The sequence below is a fragment of the Megascapheus bottae genome, chromosome 29 (genome assembly GCF_031878675.1).
Source record: "Megascapheus bottae isolate mThoBot1 chromosome 29, mThoBot2.hap1, whole genome shotgun sequence".
NCBI lineage: Eukaryota > Metazoa > Chordata > Mammalia > Rodentia > Geomyidae > Megascapheus > Megascapheus bottae.
The window spans coordinates 15,012,399-15,024,978 of record NC_143537.1 but is presented as its reverse complement, the minus strand read 5'-3'; the positions used below and the strand labels follow the sequence as shown (position 1 = coordinate 15,024,978).

General features: G+C 38.5%; 1 protein-coding gene across 2 annotated transcripts in view; it reads left to right on the top strand.

Annotated features, from left to right (window-relative positions):
- Nucleotides 1-9,214, top strand: part of Kif3a (kinesin family member 3A) — a 34,702-nt gene extending 25,488 nt beyond the window's left edge. For both annotated transcript variants that reach the window (XM_090321193.1, XM_090321194.1), the window contains 7 exons: nt 73-253; nt 835-945; nt 2,332-2,457; nt 4,324-4,377; nt 4,747-4,815; nt 5,393-5,517; nt 9,122-9,214. In XM_090321193.1, coding sequence (XP_090177319.1) covers nt 73-253; nt 835-945; nt 2,332-2,457; nt 4,324-4,377; nt 4,747-4,815; nt 5,393-5,517; nt 9,122-9,170 — 715 coding nt within the window. In that variant the 3' untranslated portion in view covers nt 9,171-9,214. The remainder of the gene's footprint in view (nt 1-72; nt 254-834; nt 946-2,331; nt 2,458-4,323; nt 4,378-4,746; nt 4,816-5,392; nt 5,518-9,121) is intronic.
- Nucleotides 9,215-12,580: the final 3,366 nt, after the last annotated feature.

Below are 12,580 nucleotides of genomic sequence, written 5' to 3'. Positions count from 1 at the left end.
ATTTGTACTGAATTATAGAAAATGATATCAGCAGACACAGTGAATTTAGAGTATTCTCATTTTAATTAATAGACAAGAACACCAGTCTTTGCTAGAAAAATTATCTGCCTTGGAGAAGAAGGTAATTGTTGGTGGTGTTGATTTGTTGGCCAAAGCTGAAGAGCAAGAGAAACTTCTTGAAGAATCCAATATGGAGCTAGAAGAAAGAAGGAAAAGAGCAGAGCAGCTTCGTAGAGAGCTTGAGGAAAAAGAGGTAATGTGACTTTTTTGTAAGTTTAATTAAATTTTTCAAATTAACTTTTCCAGTGTAAAAGCTATTCATAATCTTAGTGAACAGCTTAAGCAATTTTATAGATTATTTTTAATACAATAGTTTAATATAATAACCTTGCGCTGGGTATAGTGATGTAGTTCTGTAACCCTAGTTGCTCAGGACAGGATGATCAGGAGGAACACAGATATAATATCAGCCAAGGCCTTATTATTAATTTTATTATTATTTATTAGTTATTTAGAACACTCCCCTTCCACTCTCAACAAATACACCAAACATGGTGATATGCCCTGGTAATCCTAGCTACATAAGAGGAAAAAAAGTAGCTTAAGGCTGGCCCAAGCAAAAAGACAGTATTCTATCTGAAAAATAACTAAAGCAAAAAAGGCATGGCTCAAGAAATAGAGCACCTGCCTAGCAACTGGGAGACTCTGAGCTCAAATTTCAGTACCACACACACAAAAAGTAGTTAATATACACACACACACACACATATATATAATTTAACTAAGTGACTTAACAAAGAAAAGTATTCTAAAGTTTACCAATTTTTATCATAGCAAGAACGCTTGGATATTGAAGAAAAATATACCAGTTTACAAGAGGAAGCACAGGGAAAGACCAAAAAATTAAAGAAAGTGTGGACTATGCTGATGGCTGCAAAGTCAGAGGTTGGTACATTTCATTATTAAATAATTTCCGTAAAAATCAGTGTTAATAAAATCTTTTAATAAAAAATAATAATTTCCAAATGTCTTAGAAATTACTACTAATGTACTTCTGCATTTTAAAAAAGTGCCTTTGATTAAGATCCATTAAGACCCCCTAGGTTACCTTGGTGTGTACTTACTGTTTTCCCTGTCATGGAAGTTTTTTCATCTTTCCTTTAATTATGAAGGATACCTTTGCTAGATACTATAACCTAGGATGGCAGTTATTTTCTTTCAGGACTTGAAATACATCATTCCATGCCCTCCTTGTTTTTAGAATTATTGTTAAGAAATCTGCTCTTATTTTGATGTTGTAGCCTCCTTTATCAATATATGAAGTAACCTTTGTCTTTTTCTGACTAATTTCCGTTTGAATCTGCTTTGTCATGTGATAAGAGTATAAGTACTGCGTGAATCCAGGCTCCATTGCTTAGAAAATATTTTCCCATCCTTTCACTGTCAGCCCATGTTTGTTTTTGCCAGTGAGTGGCATTTCTGGTAGGCAACAAATGATTGAATCTTGTTCCATAATCGAATCCTCCTGTCGTTATCTTTTAATTGGAGAATTGAGACCATTTACATTCAGAATTACTTTTGGAAGTTGTAATTCCTTTCATTCTGGTGGTTTTGTTATGCTTGATTCTTTCCTAGGCCTCATTAGCTTATCTGCTCATCTGAAATTTATTCTTTTCCATATTTTCGTGGTTGTGTTTGTCTTCCTCTTCAGTGTGCAGAGTTCCCTTAAGCATTTTCTCCAGTGAAGGCCCACTGGTCATGGATTTATTTAGTGTTCGTTTATCATGGAAGGATTTTATTTTTCCTTCAAATAGAAAAAAAGGTGTGCTTATGATTTTAAAGACACAAAGTTTTTGCTGGGTGCGTGGGGTGGCTCATGCCTGTAATCCTAGCTACTCAGGAGACTGAGATCTGAAGATCTCAGTTCAAAGCCAGCCTGGCCCCTAAAGAACATGAGACTCTTATCTCCAATTAACCAATTGAAAATGGGAAGTGGGGCTGAGGCTCTAGGGTTAAGGCAGTAGCCTTGAGCTGAAGAGCTCAGGGACAATGCCCAGGCCCAGAGTCCAAGCCCCATGACCCACAAAAAAAACAAAAAACAAAAAAACACACAAAGCTTTTGTCCTTTAAGGGTCATTTAAAGTATTTTCTATTAAGCTAATTTAATAACAGGAAATAGATGGTGATATTGCTCTGTATATTTTCCATACTTACAAAATAAATTCTTTTTTGTCTATTCTTTTGGGTAAGCTCTCATAAGACTTCATAGACAAGTGACTTGTCAGGTGAAACTGTTCTCTGTTCATAACATTTTCATGAATTTTCTGGCAGATGGCTGATCTCCAACAAGAACATCAGAGGGAAATTGAAGGTCTACTTGAGAACATTCGGCAACTTAGCCGGGAGCTCCGGCTTCAGATGCTTATTATTGATAACTTTATACCTCAGGATTACCAGGTAAGAGAAAAGGTCTCTGGTTTTGATCACTTAATGGGGCTAAGGAACAAGGAAATGTAATCTTAATTTAATTGATATATATATTTTATTATTATTATTATTTTTTTTTTTTGCCAGTCCTGGGCTTGAGCTCAGGGCCTGAGCACTGTCCTTGGACTTTCTCAAGGCTAGAGCTCTACCACTTGAGCCTCAGCACCACTTCTGGCTTTTTTCTATGTATGTGGTACCAAGGACTCGAACCCGGGTCTTCGTGCGTGCTAGGGAAGCACTCTACCACTAGGCCAAACTCCCAGCCCCTGATGATATATGTTTACATTCAATCACCTATAACATTTTCTTGAACAAATACTGCTATATTTCATCTCAGTTATTCACTTTTTTTCTTCTTCTTATTGGTCGTGGGACTTGAACTCTGGGCCTGAACATTGTCCCTGAGCTCTTCAACTCAAGGCTATTGGTCTACCACTTAAGCTATAGCACCACTTCCAATTGTCTGGTGGTTAATTGGAGATAAGAGTCTCACGGACTTTTTAGTACCCGTGCTGGATTTGAACCGTGGTCCTCAGATCTCAGCCTCCTGAGTAGCTAGGATTGGTGTGAGCCAATATACCTGGCTCAGTTATTTACTTTCTTAGTATATAATTTTTTTAGAATATTAAGTATTTAAATAGGAGTTTCTAGCCCTTTGGAGGAACCCAGGTTCATGTAAATGCAGTCAAAATCAAGGGGTAGGTACTGTCTATTCATCCAGCACCCTGTATCGTGTACATAGGAAAAGCAGAAACCCATGGCAGCTCGTTCTCCCTGCTCATGGGTGCTAATTCTTTTTAGTGTGTGTACATGGTAAAAATAGACACGGCACAAGTTTACCTCTGTAAATCCACTGTGGAGCAACTTGAAGTTCATTCACTGGCTGCTCACCCATCACCACAATTCATCTCTAAAAGATGTTTATTCTGGATACTAGTATAGCTTTAACATCCTCTTTTTTGGTCAACATTTCTGTTTTGAATCTTTTTTTTTATTGTAATTAATAAAAGGGTTATATGATATTTGCCAGATAGAAGGTACATTAATTCACATATATTGATACCCTTTCACATTTCTTGGTCCCCATAACTCGCCCCTGCACCCCCCCCCGCCATCTTGGTTTTCCCCACTTCCCTATCCAATTTCTCTGTTTTGAATCTTAATACAGCTTTTAGAAATGGTCTGAAAGAAATTTCCTTTGGACCTGAGACAACAGAATTTACTGGAATGTCTGTCTGGTATATGGTCATTATTGGCTCTTGGATAATCTGCCTTTGCCTATTTACTCATCACACACACACAAAGGCTACTTCTACTCAAATGGGTCCACCACCTGGCTCCCCAGTTGCCCTTTTTTAACCCAGCACACTCATCTTCGTGATTTCCAGGTTCTTATTTCCTTGCTTTATTTTTCATGTAGTGTAATGCTGCCTACATCTGTTCCTAGGAAAAACATATTTCAGATTTTATAAGAAGTTATCATGCAGTTTATGTTTTAAGACTTACCTTTTGGGGGCTGGGAGTTTGGCCTAGTGGTAGAGTGCTTGCCTAGCATGCACGAAGGCCCGGGTTCAATTCCTTGGTACCACATACATAGAAAAAAGCCAGAAGTGGTGCTGAGTCTCAAGTGGTAGAACTCTAACCTTGAGAAGGCCCAAGGACAGTGCTCAGGCCCTGAGCTCAAGCCCAGGACTGGCAAATAAATAAATAAATAAAATTCAAAAAAAAAAAAGACTTACCTTTTTCAGTTAACACTGTTTAGTTCTATAAATACTTCTCAGCATTTGAAATGTCAGTAAGCATTAAAAGGCTTTTTTTTTTTTTTTTTTTGTAAAGGAAATGATTGAAAACTATGTGCATTGGAATGAAGACATAGGGGAATGGCAGCTAGTGAGTATTCTTCACCCTTTCACAGAAACTTCGTGGATCATTCCTATGGACTAGAGATGGTGTTGGTTGCCCTGTGGGCGGGAGGTGGCCCAGACGATGAGCCAGATGCCAGGGTAGTGGGGCACAGAGGATGCTGCTCTCACTAACTGTAACCAGGGACTCCTCCCCCTACCCCCCTCTCTTTGATAGTAGAACTGGAAATGGTCTGGGTCAGGGGCGATAAGGGACAGAAGGGCCTATTAATTCCTTCTGCCTCAGCATTCAAGTTGCATTTTACTAGTAAAATGTCAGGATCTCGCTCAGCAAATTTGTCTTATTCATAGTTCTAATAAAGATACTTTCCTCTCCCCCCCCCCTTTTTTTTTAAAGAAATGTGTCGCCTACACAGGAAATAACATGAGGAAGCAAACTCCAGTACCTGATAAAAAGGAGAAAGATGTAAGACTCCTTTTTTTTTTTAATTAGAAAATGAACAATTGTTTCTTGATAGGAAAGTGGGTCATTATAGCCAAGTTATCAACCTGGCATCTGCTCGTCAGTTGTGCTGGACAGAACTGTGGGCTGAACAGTGGGAATCAAGAGATGAGTCGGTTTAGTACGGTTGTACTCGTAGGCTTATCACGAGGAGGGTGTGCTAGTCATTCCTGCCACAGGAGTGGCCTGGGGAGACTCGGAGGCCTCTTTTCACCACCTCTCTGTGTCAGGGTGAGAAAGGTGCACATGTCTGCCTCCTTCCTATAGGTAGTTGTAGTTCCAGGGCAGTCAGAGACGGGACCAGGTGGAGAGGAAACAGTAGTGGTTTTCCTCATGACAGAGGAAATGTGTAGCGTATCAGGGCTTCTAATTCACTTAACTCGGCAAATACATTTTAGATGTTGGGATTAGAATATAGTTTTAGAGATTTATTTGGTTTTTGTCTTCTGCGGCTTATTTTTCTAGATGTTTGTTTATGTCTTCTCCCAAATCTGGTTGAACTCTTTCCTATGAGTGCCTTGTGTTTGTTTCTCTCTCTTAGCCCTTTGAAGTAGACCTTTCCCATGTGTATCTTGCCTATACTGAGGAGAGTTTACGTCAGTCTTTGATGAAATTAGAGAGGCCACGGACTTCAAAGGGGAAAATGAGGCCAAAAACAGGGAGAAGGTAAGGGTTGTCTGTTTTTGTTTTTTCTTTTTGATAGTAGTAGAGTTTGAACTTACGGCTTCCCACTTGCTAGGCAGGACTCTTCGATTGAAAAGTCCACCTGGGATTGGCCCAGAACCATAATGCCCCAAATCTCAGTCTTCCACATGGCTGAGATGACAGGTACATATCCCAGACCAGGTATTGGTTGAAAAGGGATCTCTTTCAACCAACACTAGTCTCCACCTGCAACCCTCCTGACCTCAGCCTTGCAAGGAGCTAGAATTACAAGCTTAAGCCACTGGCACCTGGCTAGGACTGTCCTTTGAACCCCAGAAAATGATAGCTTTGAGATATTCTGTTTAGACATATTCAGAGAAAATTAGGATTTAGTTAATAAGACAAATACGTTGGCTAATACATTCAAAATCAAATGCCTCGTTAGTGATGATTTGAATAAGTCAAATTGGGCTGATATTTAAGGTCTTCTAAGTGGGGATGGACTCCGTGTTTGAGGCTTGCGTAGTGTCTACAAGGCGCTGGGTTCCATCCCCAGCAACACATACCCACATACCAACTTCTTTAGCTTTTCTAAGTAATAGAATTTACTTTTATTCACTTTGTTCTTTCCAAATACATAATGAATCAACTATCTTGTTTAGTTTCATAATCCTTACACTAATTCTTCTAATATGACATTAATTTTTTGGGTTATATTCCATTAGTTAGGTTTTCTGACTAGTTGTTTTTTCAACAACCCTGGGTTTCTGAGGTCACAAGTTAAGGAAAATTTCTCTGAGAATCTTTGCTTTCATTTGGGCACTATTTGTTTGTTTTTTTAAATCAGATAAGTCAGGAAAATCTGTTTTTGTAAGAAATAGAGCTGTTCTCTCTTTTCCTACATGAAGTTCTGTTTTATGTATTTAAGATGATTACAAGACTTTGGAGCTACTGAAATAGTAGAAATCATCCCTCCCCGCATTTTGAGTTCATGTACCTTTGATGTACCTTTGAGTTAGATGTAGATAAAGTTGTATGGTTTTCATTTTTTTTTTGCACGACATACCTAACATTTACAAATGTAAGAATATTTCAGGCTGATGAATCAGTTGTATATTAAAAATATATACATTAAAAATTTACAACTATATATGTTTTTACATTGGTTAATATAGATGAAGGGTTAAAACTTTTACATACCAACAGAAGGTACATGTGTCATATTAAGCAATGAAGCAAATCAGTTTGAAGAAACAAGCTTTTAAATCTGTCTTTTCTACTTGCAATAGAGATATTTTCATCTCAGTTCTGCAGTTTGTGAGAAATGAAAATTTAGGCGTAATGTTAAATGTTAAGGCAGTTGCCTCAAGGGCAGGAGAAACCTAGGCAGGAGAGGGAGGGGGAAGCTGAGGAATAGTTCGTTCTAAGATGGGTGGTTGCTATTCTGTTTCTGGTTGGTTGAGGTAATAAAGAGAGGGCTCGTTGTTGGATCTATACTTTCTCTTTTTTCTTTTGTTCTTCTTTATTTTTTCTTGCTAGTCCTGGAGCTTGAACACAGGGCCTGGCACTGTCTCTGAGCTTCTTTTGCTCAAGGCTAGCACTATACCATTTGAACCACAGCACCACTTATGCTTTTTCTGTGTATGTGATACTGAGGAATCGAACCAGGCTTCAGGCTTCATGTAAGCATTCTACCACAAGCCACACTCCCAGCCTGGATCTACTTTTCTTTCTTTTTTTTTTCCCCATCTATTCTTTTCTAAAGAGAAGCCAGAAATCCAGATTACCCACGTGAGATCTTTCAGCTTTTTTTTTTTTCTGTCATGCATGGGACTTGAACTCTGGGCCTGGGTGCTGTCCCTGACCTCTTCAGCTCAAGACTACATCCCTCCCTACCCCTTGAGCCACAGTACCATTTCTGGTTTTCTGGTGATTAATTGGAGATAAGAGTCTCATGGACTTTTTAGTGCCTAGACTGGCTTTGAAGCACGATCCTCAGATCTCAACCTCCTGAGTAGCTAGGATTACAGGAATGAGCTGCCATACCTGGCTTTTTTAGCTTTTAGGGAGATTTAAATTTTTTTTATTTTATTGTAAAGGTAATGCACAGAGGGGTTTACAACTAGTTACATAAGTAAGGTAATGAGTACATTTCTTGTCAAACATAGATGGTTCGTAACTTTGTAGACCTGAAATAAACCATTGGAAATTTGGATACAGCTTCCATAGTACACTTCTGTTGAGTTTAATCTAAAGAGAATATGTGTAGTGATATTCTCATGCCTGGACAAACTCTTTAATTAAAACCCTGAGGACTTCTGTGTGATTTTCAAATAGTGGAAGCTGTAAATCATGGAGTAAGACTGGAAACATTATAAGAGCTAGACCCAGCATATTTATATGCCAGAATTAGCTGCTGTATTATCAAAATTGTAGATAGCTGTAAAGATAGGCAAACATATACAATAAGTGGTGTTTGCTTTTTTTTCTTTTTCTTTTTTTTTTTTTTTTTTGCCAGTCTTGGGCTTGAGCTCAGGGCCTGAGCACTATCCTTGGACTTTCTCAAGGCTAGAGCTCTACCACTTGAGCCTCAGCACCATTTCCGGCTTTTTTCTATGTGTGTGGTACCAAGGAATTGAACCCGGGTCTTCGTGCATGCTAGGCAAGCACTTTAACCACTAGGCCAAACTCCCGGCCCAGGACTTGAGACTCTTTATCTCCAGTTAACTTCTAGAAAATGGGAAGTGGGGCTTGGCTCAAGGGTAAGGCAGTAGCCTTGAGCTGAAGTGCCCAGGCAGAGTTCAAGTGCAATGACCCACACACACACAAAAAAAAGGTATACAGACCATTCCATGAGTCAGATAATGAGAACAATTCTTTCCAGAATTGTGTCACCACGTCTTTCATGTTCCCCCATCTCTTAGCTTTTTTTTTCTCAAGGTTAACACTACACCACTTGAGCCACATCTCCAGTTCCAGCTCTTTGGTGATTAATTGGAGATAAGAGTCTCACAGATTTTCCTGCCTGGGCTGGTTTCAAACTACAGTCCTCATATCTGAGCCTCCTGAGTAGCTAGGATTACACATGTGAGCTCTGGCACCCAGCTAATAAGTGCTTTCTTCATACTATAAGTTCACTGTGTGGTATTCCTCATCAGAAACACATAACTCAACAAACTGGGCACAACTGCTGTTATTACAAGAGTATCTCCACAAATCTCTACCTAGACATCTATGAAGTGTTACCTCGGATGATTTGGGTCTCCAATTTTCATTGAATCCACATGTACCACCAACCCACACACCCCAGATGAGGTTATCAAGGGATTCAGCCTAGTTAACATGTAGCTCACTTAGTTGTATTCCCTTGGCTAGGCCAGTTTGGAAATTATCATTTGTTAATTCCTCACTACTTGGCAAGCTGGGGCCATCCTCTTCTACCTATTCTCAGTGACCTCCTCACCTGAAAAAGTGAGCACTTACTAATCCTGAACAAATATGTGGAACACCAGCCTACTTCCATGCCCTGGGACCACTTAGTATTTGCAACTGCAAGAGTGTAAAGTGTTGGTATTTCAGGCTTTTGGGAAAGCACTCATGTTTTCTTTTTCTCTTCTCCAAACAGAAAGCGTTCTGCAAAACCTGAGGCCGTAATTGATTCTTTGCTTAAGTAAATGTTACAGACTAAAAGTCATAATAAAAATTAGTGATATTCTCATGCCTGGACAAACTCTTTAATTAAAACCCTGAAGACTTCTGTGTGATTTTCAAATAGTGGAGCTGTAAATCATGGAGTAAGACTGGAAATAACAATTTGCCTAATACCTTGTAAACCATATATAGTAAGTTAATATCATATATTAAAGTTGTACAGTTGGTGTATGTTCAGTCTGTTATACTCCTCTGCAGCTGGTCTGAGCCAGCATGTTGGGGGAGCAGTTCACACTGAGAGTTTCGATGGCTGTGTAAATCTGTTAGCTGTTTACTCAACTATTGTATATTTAGAAAACTGAAATTCCAAAAATAGGGGGAAAAAAGCGTGTCCTGTTTTGTACATAGAAAGTAGCAGAATTTTCCTGTGTTGCGCCATTCTATGTGACTACTTGAGCTTACATACACATGTAACATACACATGTAAAGAGTAGTCATGTCCCAACATTGATCGACTGGCCTGTTTAAGTACACTACAATTCTATAATAACATTCTGTATTTTAAGGATGAAATGACTGATTTTGTTGAACTCCTGTAGAAAACTTTATAATTCAAAAGCCAGTCTTTGCAAGTACACCTTTTAAAAACTCAGTGAAAATGTGGTTCAAGTGGTAGGGCGTTTTCCTACAGGCAAAGCCTTGGGTTCAGCCCTGGATCCCACCTCTTCCAAATGAAAATCAACAAAAGTTGAGAGTATGTATGGCCAAACAGAAAGACATCTTTTAATCTCTTGTCTTTAAAACATTTTATTTTTTTTATAAAAAAGAAATATTCTTCCCTGAGTTTTTTTGTTAATTAAACCAGTTACACCTCTCAAGGTGAAATTATATTCATAATAAAATAAGCTGTAAGAGGTACTTTTGTTCTTTTTTGAGAGTTATTGTACTTCTGAACCACTACTAAGTGATTTATCGGTTTAATATTATATGATCAGCTCCAAACACATAGATTGCAAAGGTTTTAAGACTTAGGATTTACTAAATCTCACTATAACAAGTTTGGATAACTATTGGTTTGTAATTAATTACAGAGCTGTGTATAGCATAGGGGTGAATGAGGTAGAATCTTGGTGAAGTGGTAAAAATGTCCATAAACTTAAAGTGCTTACAGCAGTGAAATACTAAATGTATGTGCGTGGTGAGTATTTGCAAGATTAGTAGGACTCCGTTTTAGTGGCATCATTTTCCTTGTGCTATGTAAGATAGACTTTTATAACTTTTCTCTGTGAAGCCCTGTGTAGGCCCTGTGAAGATTTGATGGACTGTGTGTCTTGTAAAGGGTTTATATGAGCAAAATATCTTGTGATTGTAAACTTTTTTTTTTCTTTTGGTCAGTTGTGGGGCTGGAACTCAGGGCCTGGGTATTGCTTCTCAACTTTTTTTTGCTCAAGGCTAGCACTCTACCACTTTGAGCCATAGCTCCACTTCGGGTTTTTGGAGATAAAGAGAGTCTAATGACCTTTTTTTTTTTTTTTTTGTCCGTTGGTCATGGGGCTTGAACTCTGGGCCTGGGCACTGTCCCTGAGCTCTTCAGCTCAAGACTACCACCCTACCCCTTGAGCCACAGCGCCACTTCCAATTTTCTGGTGGTTAGTTGGAGATAAGAGTCTCTTAGACTTTAGTGCCTGGGCTGTCTAGCTTTGAACCATGATCCTCAGATCTCAGCCTCCTTTGTACCTGAGTAGCTAGGATTACAGGCGTGAGCCACCGCACCTTATTTCTCATGAACTTTTTTTTTTTTTTTGGTGGGTCATGGGGCTTGAACTTGGCCTGGGTGTTGTTCCTGAGCTCTTGAACTCAAGGCTACCCTTGAGCCAAGCCCCACTTCCCATTTTCTAGAGGTTAATTAGAGATAAGAGTCTCAGGTCCTTTTGTGCTTAGGCTGGCTTTGAATCTTGATCCTCAGATCTCAGTCTCCTGAGCAGCTAGGATTATAGGCGTGAGCCACCATGCCCAGCTTCTCATGGACTTTTCTACCTAGGCTAGCTTTAAACTGTGATCCTCAGATCTCAGCCTCCTGAGTAGCTGGAATTACAGGCCTGAACATCTTGCACCTGGCTAATTGTAAACATTTTTTTATGATGGGCATTTAACTCTGTTGAGAGCTACTGTTACTATTGGGAGATCTTAGTTTTACCAGTAGGGAAAAAAACTTCCATGTTTCTGGTTTATGTTAGCAACTCATTTAACAAGAAGGGAGTAATTTGTGAATTAAGCTTTAAAACATAAGAGAAGGCTAGGAGTTTGACTTAGTGGTAGAGTGCTTGCCTAGCATGCACGAACACCTAGGTTCGATTCCTAGGTACCACATCCATAGAGAAAAGCCAGAAATGGTGCTGAGGCTCAAGTGGTAGAGCTCTAGCCTTGAGAAAGTCCAAGGACAGTGCTCAGTCCCTGAGCTCAAGCCTAGGACTGGCAAAAAAAAAAAAAAAATCAGAGAAATATGAGCCAGGAGGTTAGATTTTTTTTCTTTGTTATAAATTTTTAAAAATAAGAGTAAAAGTATCAAGAAATTTCTCAGAACAGCTTGCTTCAGAACTCATTTTGTTTTGGTTTGTTTCTGTTTGTTTTTGAGATAGGGTCTCTCTACATAGTCTAGTCTGGTCTTGACCTCACAGTCCTTCTGCCTCAGCTTCCTGAGTACTGGGATTTCAGGACTGCACTAGCATACCAGCAGTAATTTTTTTTAATATTCATGTTAGAACTGATTATACCACATAGATATAAATTATTCGTTTTATTGAAATACCAGAATTAGGTATTTGAGCCAGGCCTGGAGATCCATTTTTAAAATATAGTATTCATTTAGTGCTAATGAATTGTAGCAGTTCTGTGGCTTCTTTACATTGATTGTGTCTTTGTCCACAAATATTAGTAACTTCAGTATTAATTTCATGAATGGCTTAATAAGCGAATTTGTCCCATGTTTGAAATAGATGTGCAGATTTGAAATGAGTGGTACATATACATATAAATAGGTTATTGATACGTGTTCTTTTTTCCTTAATTTAAATGGTAATATTTATTTATTAACAGGAATTTTGGTAGAATGTTGTTAGGTTCTGTGGTTCGTTCTTCAATAAACTGTATAATTGCATGGACAAATAGACCACTAAAATATAATAATAGTCCCTTTTTTTATTTAAATTCTTGGAAAGGTTCATCAAGAGCTTTGTTTCTGCATCTACATATTTGTCCCATACATCCGGGGATCTAGTCGACAAACTATCCACTTTCTAAAAAAAAAAAAAAAAAAAAAAAGAATGTTATTACTTTGTGAGGGTATGAGTAATACTTCATCTGCAACATTTTTTTTTAATTATGGTTTGGAATTAATTAGTTTTGTTTTGTCAGTTGTGGTGCTTGAACTCAG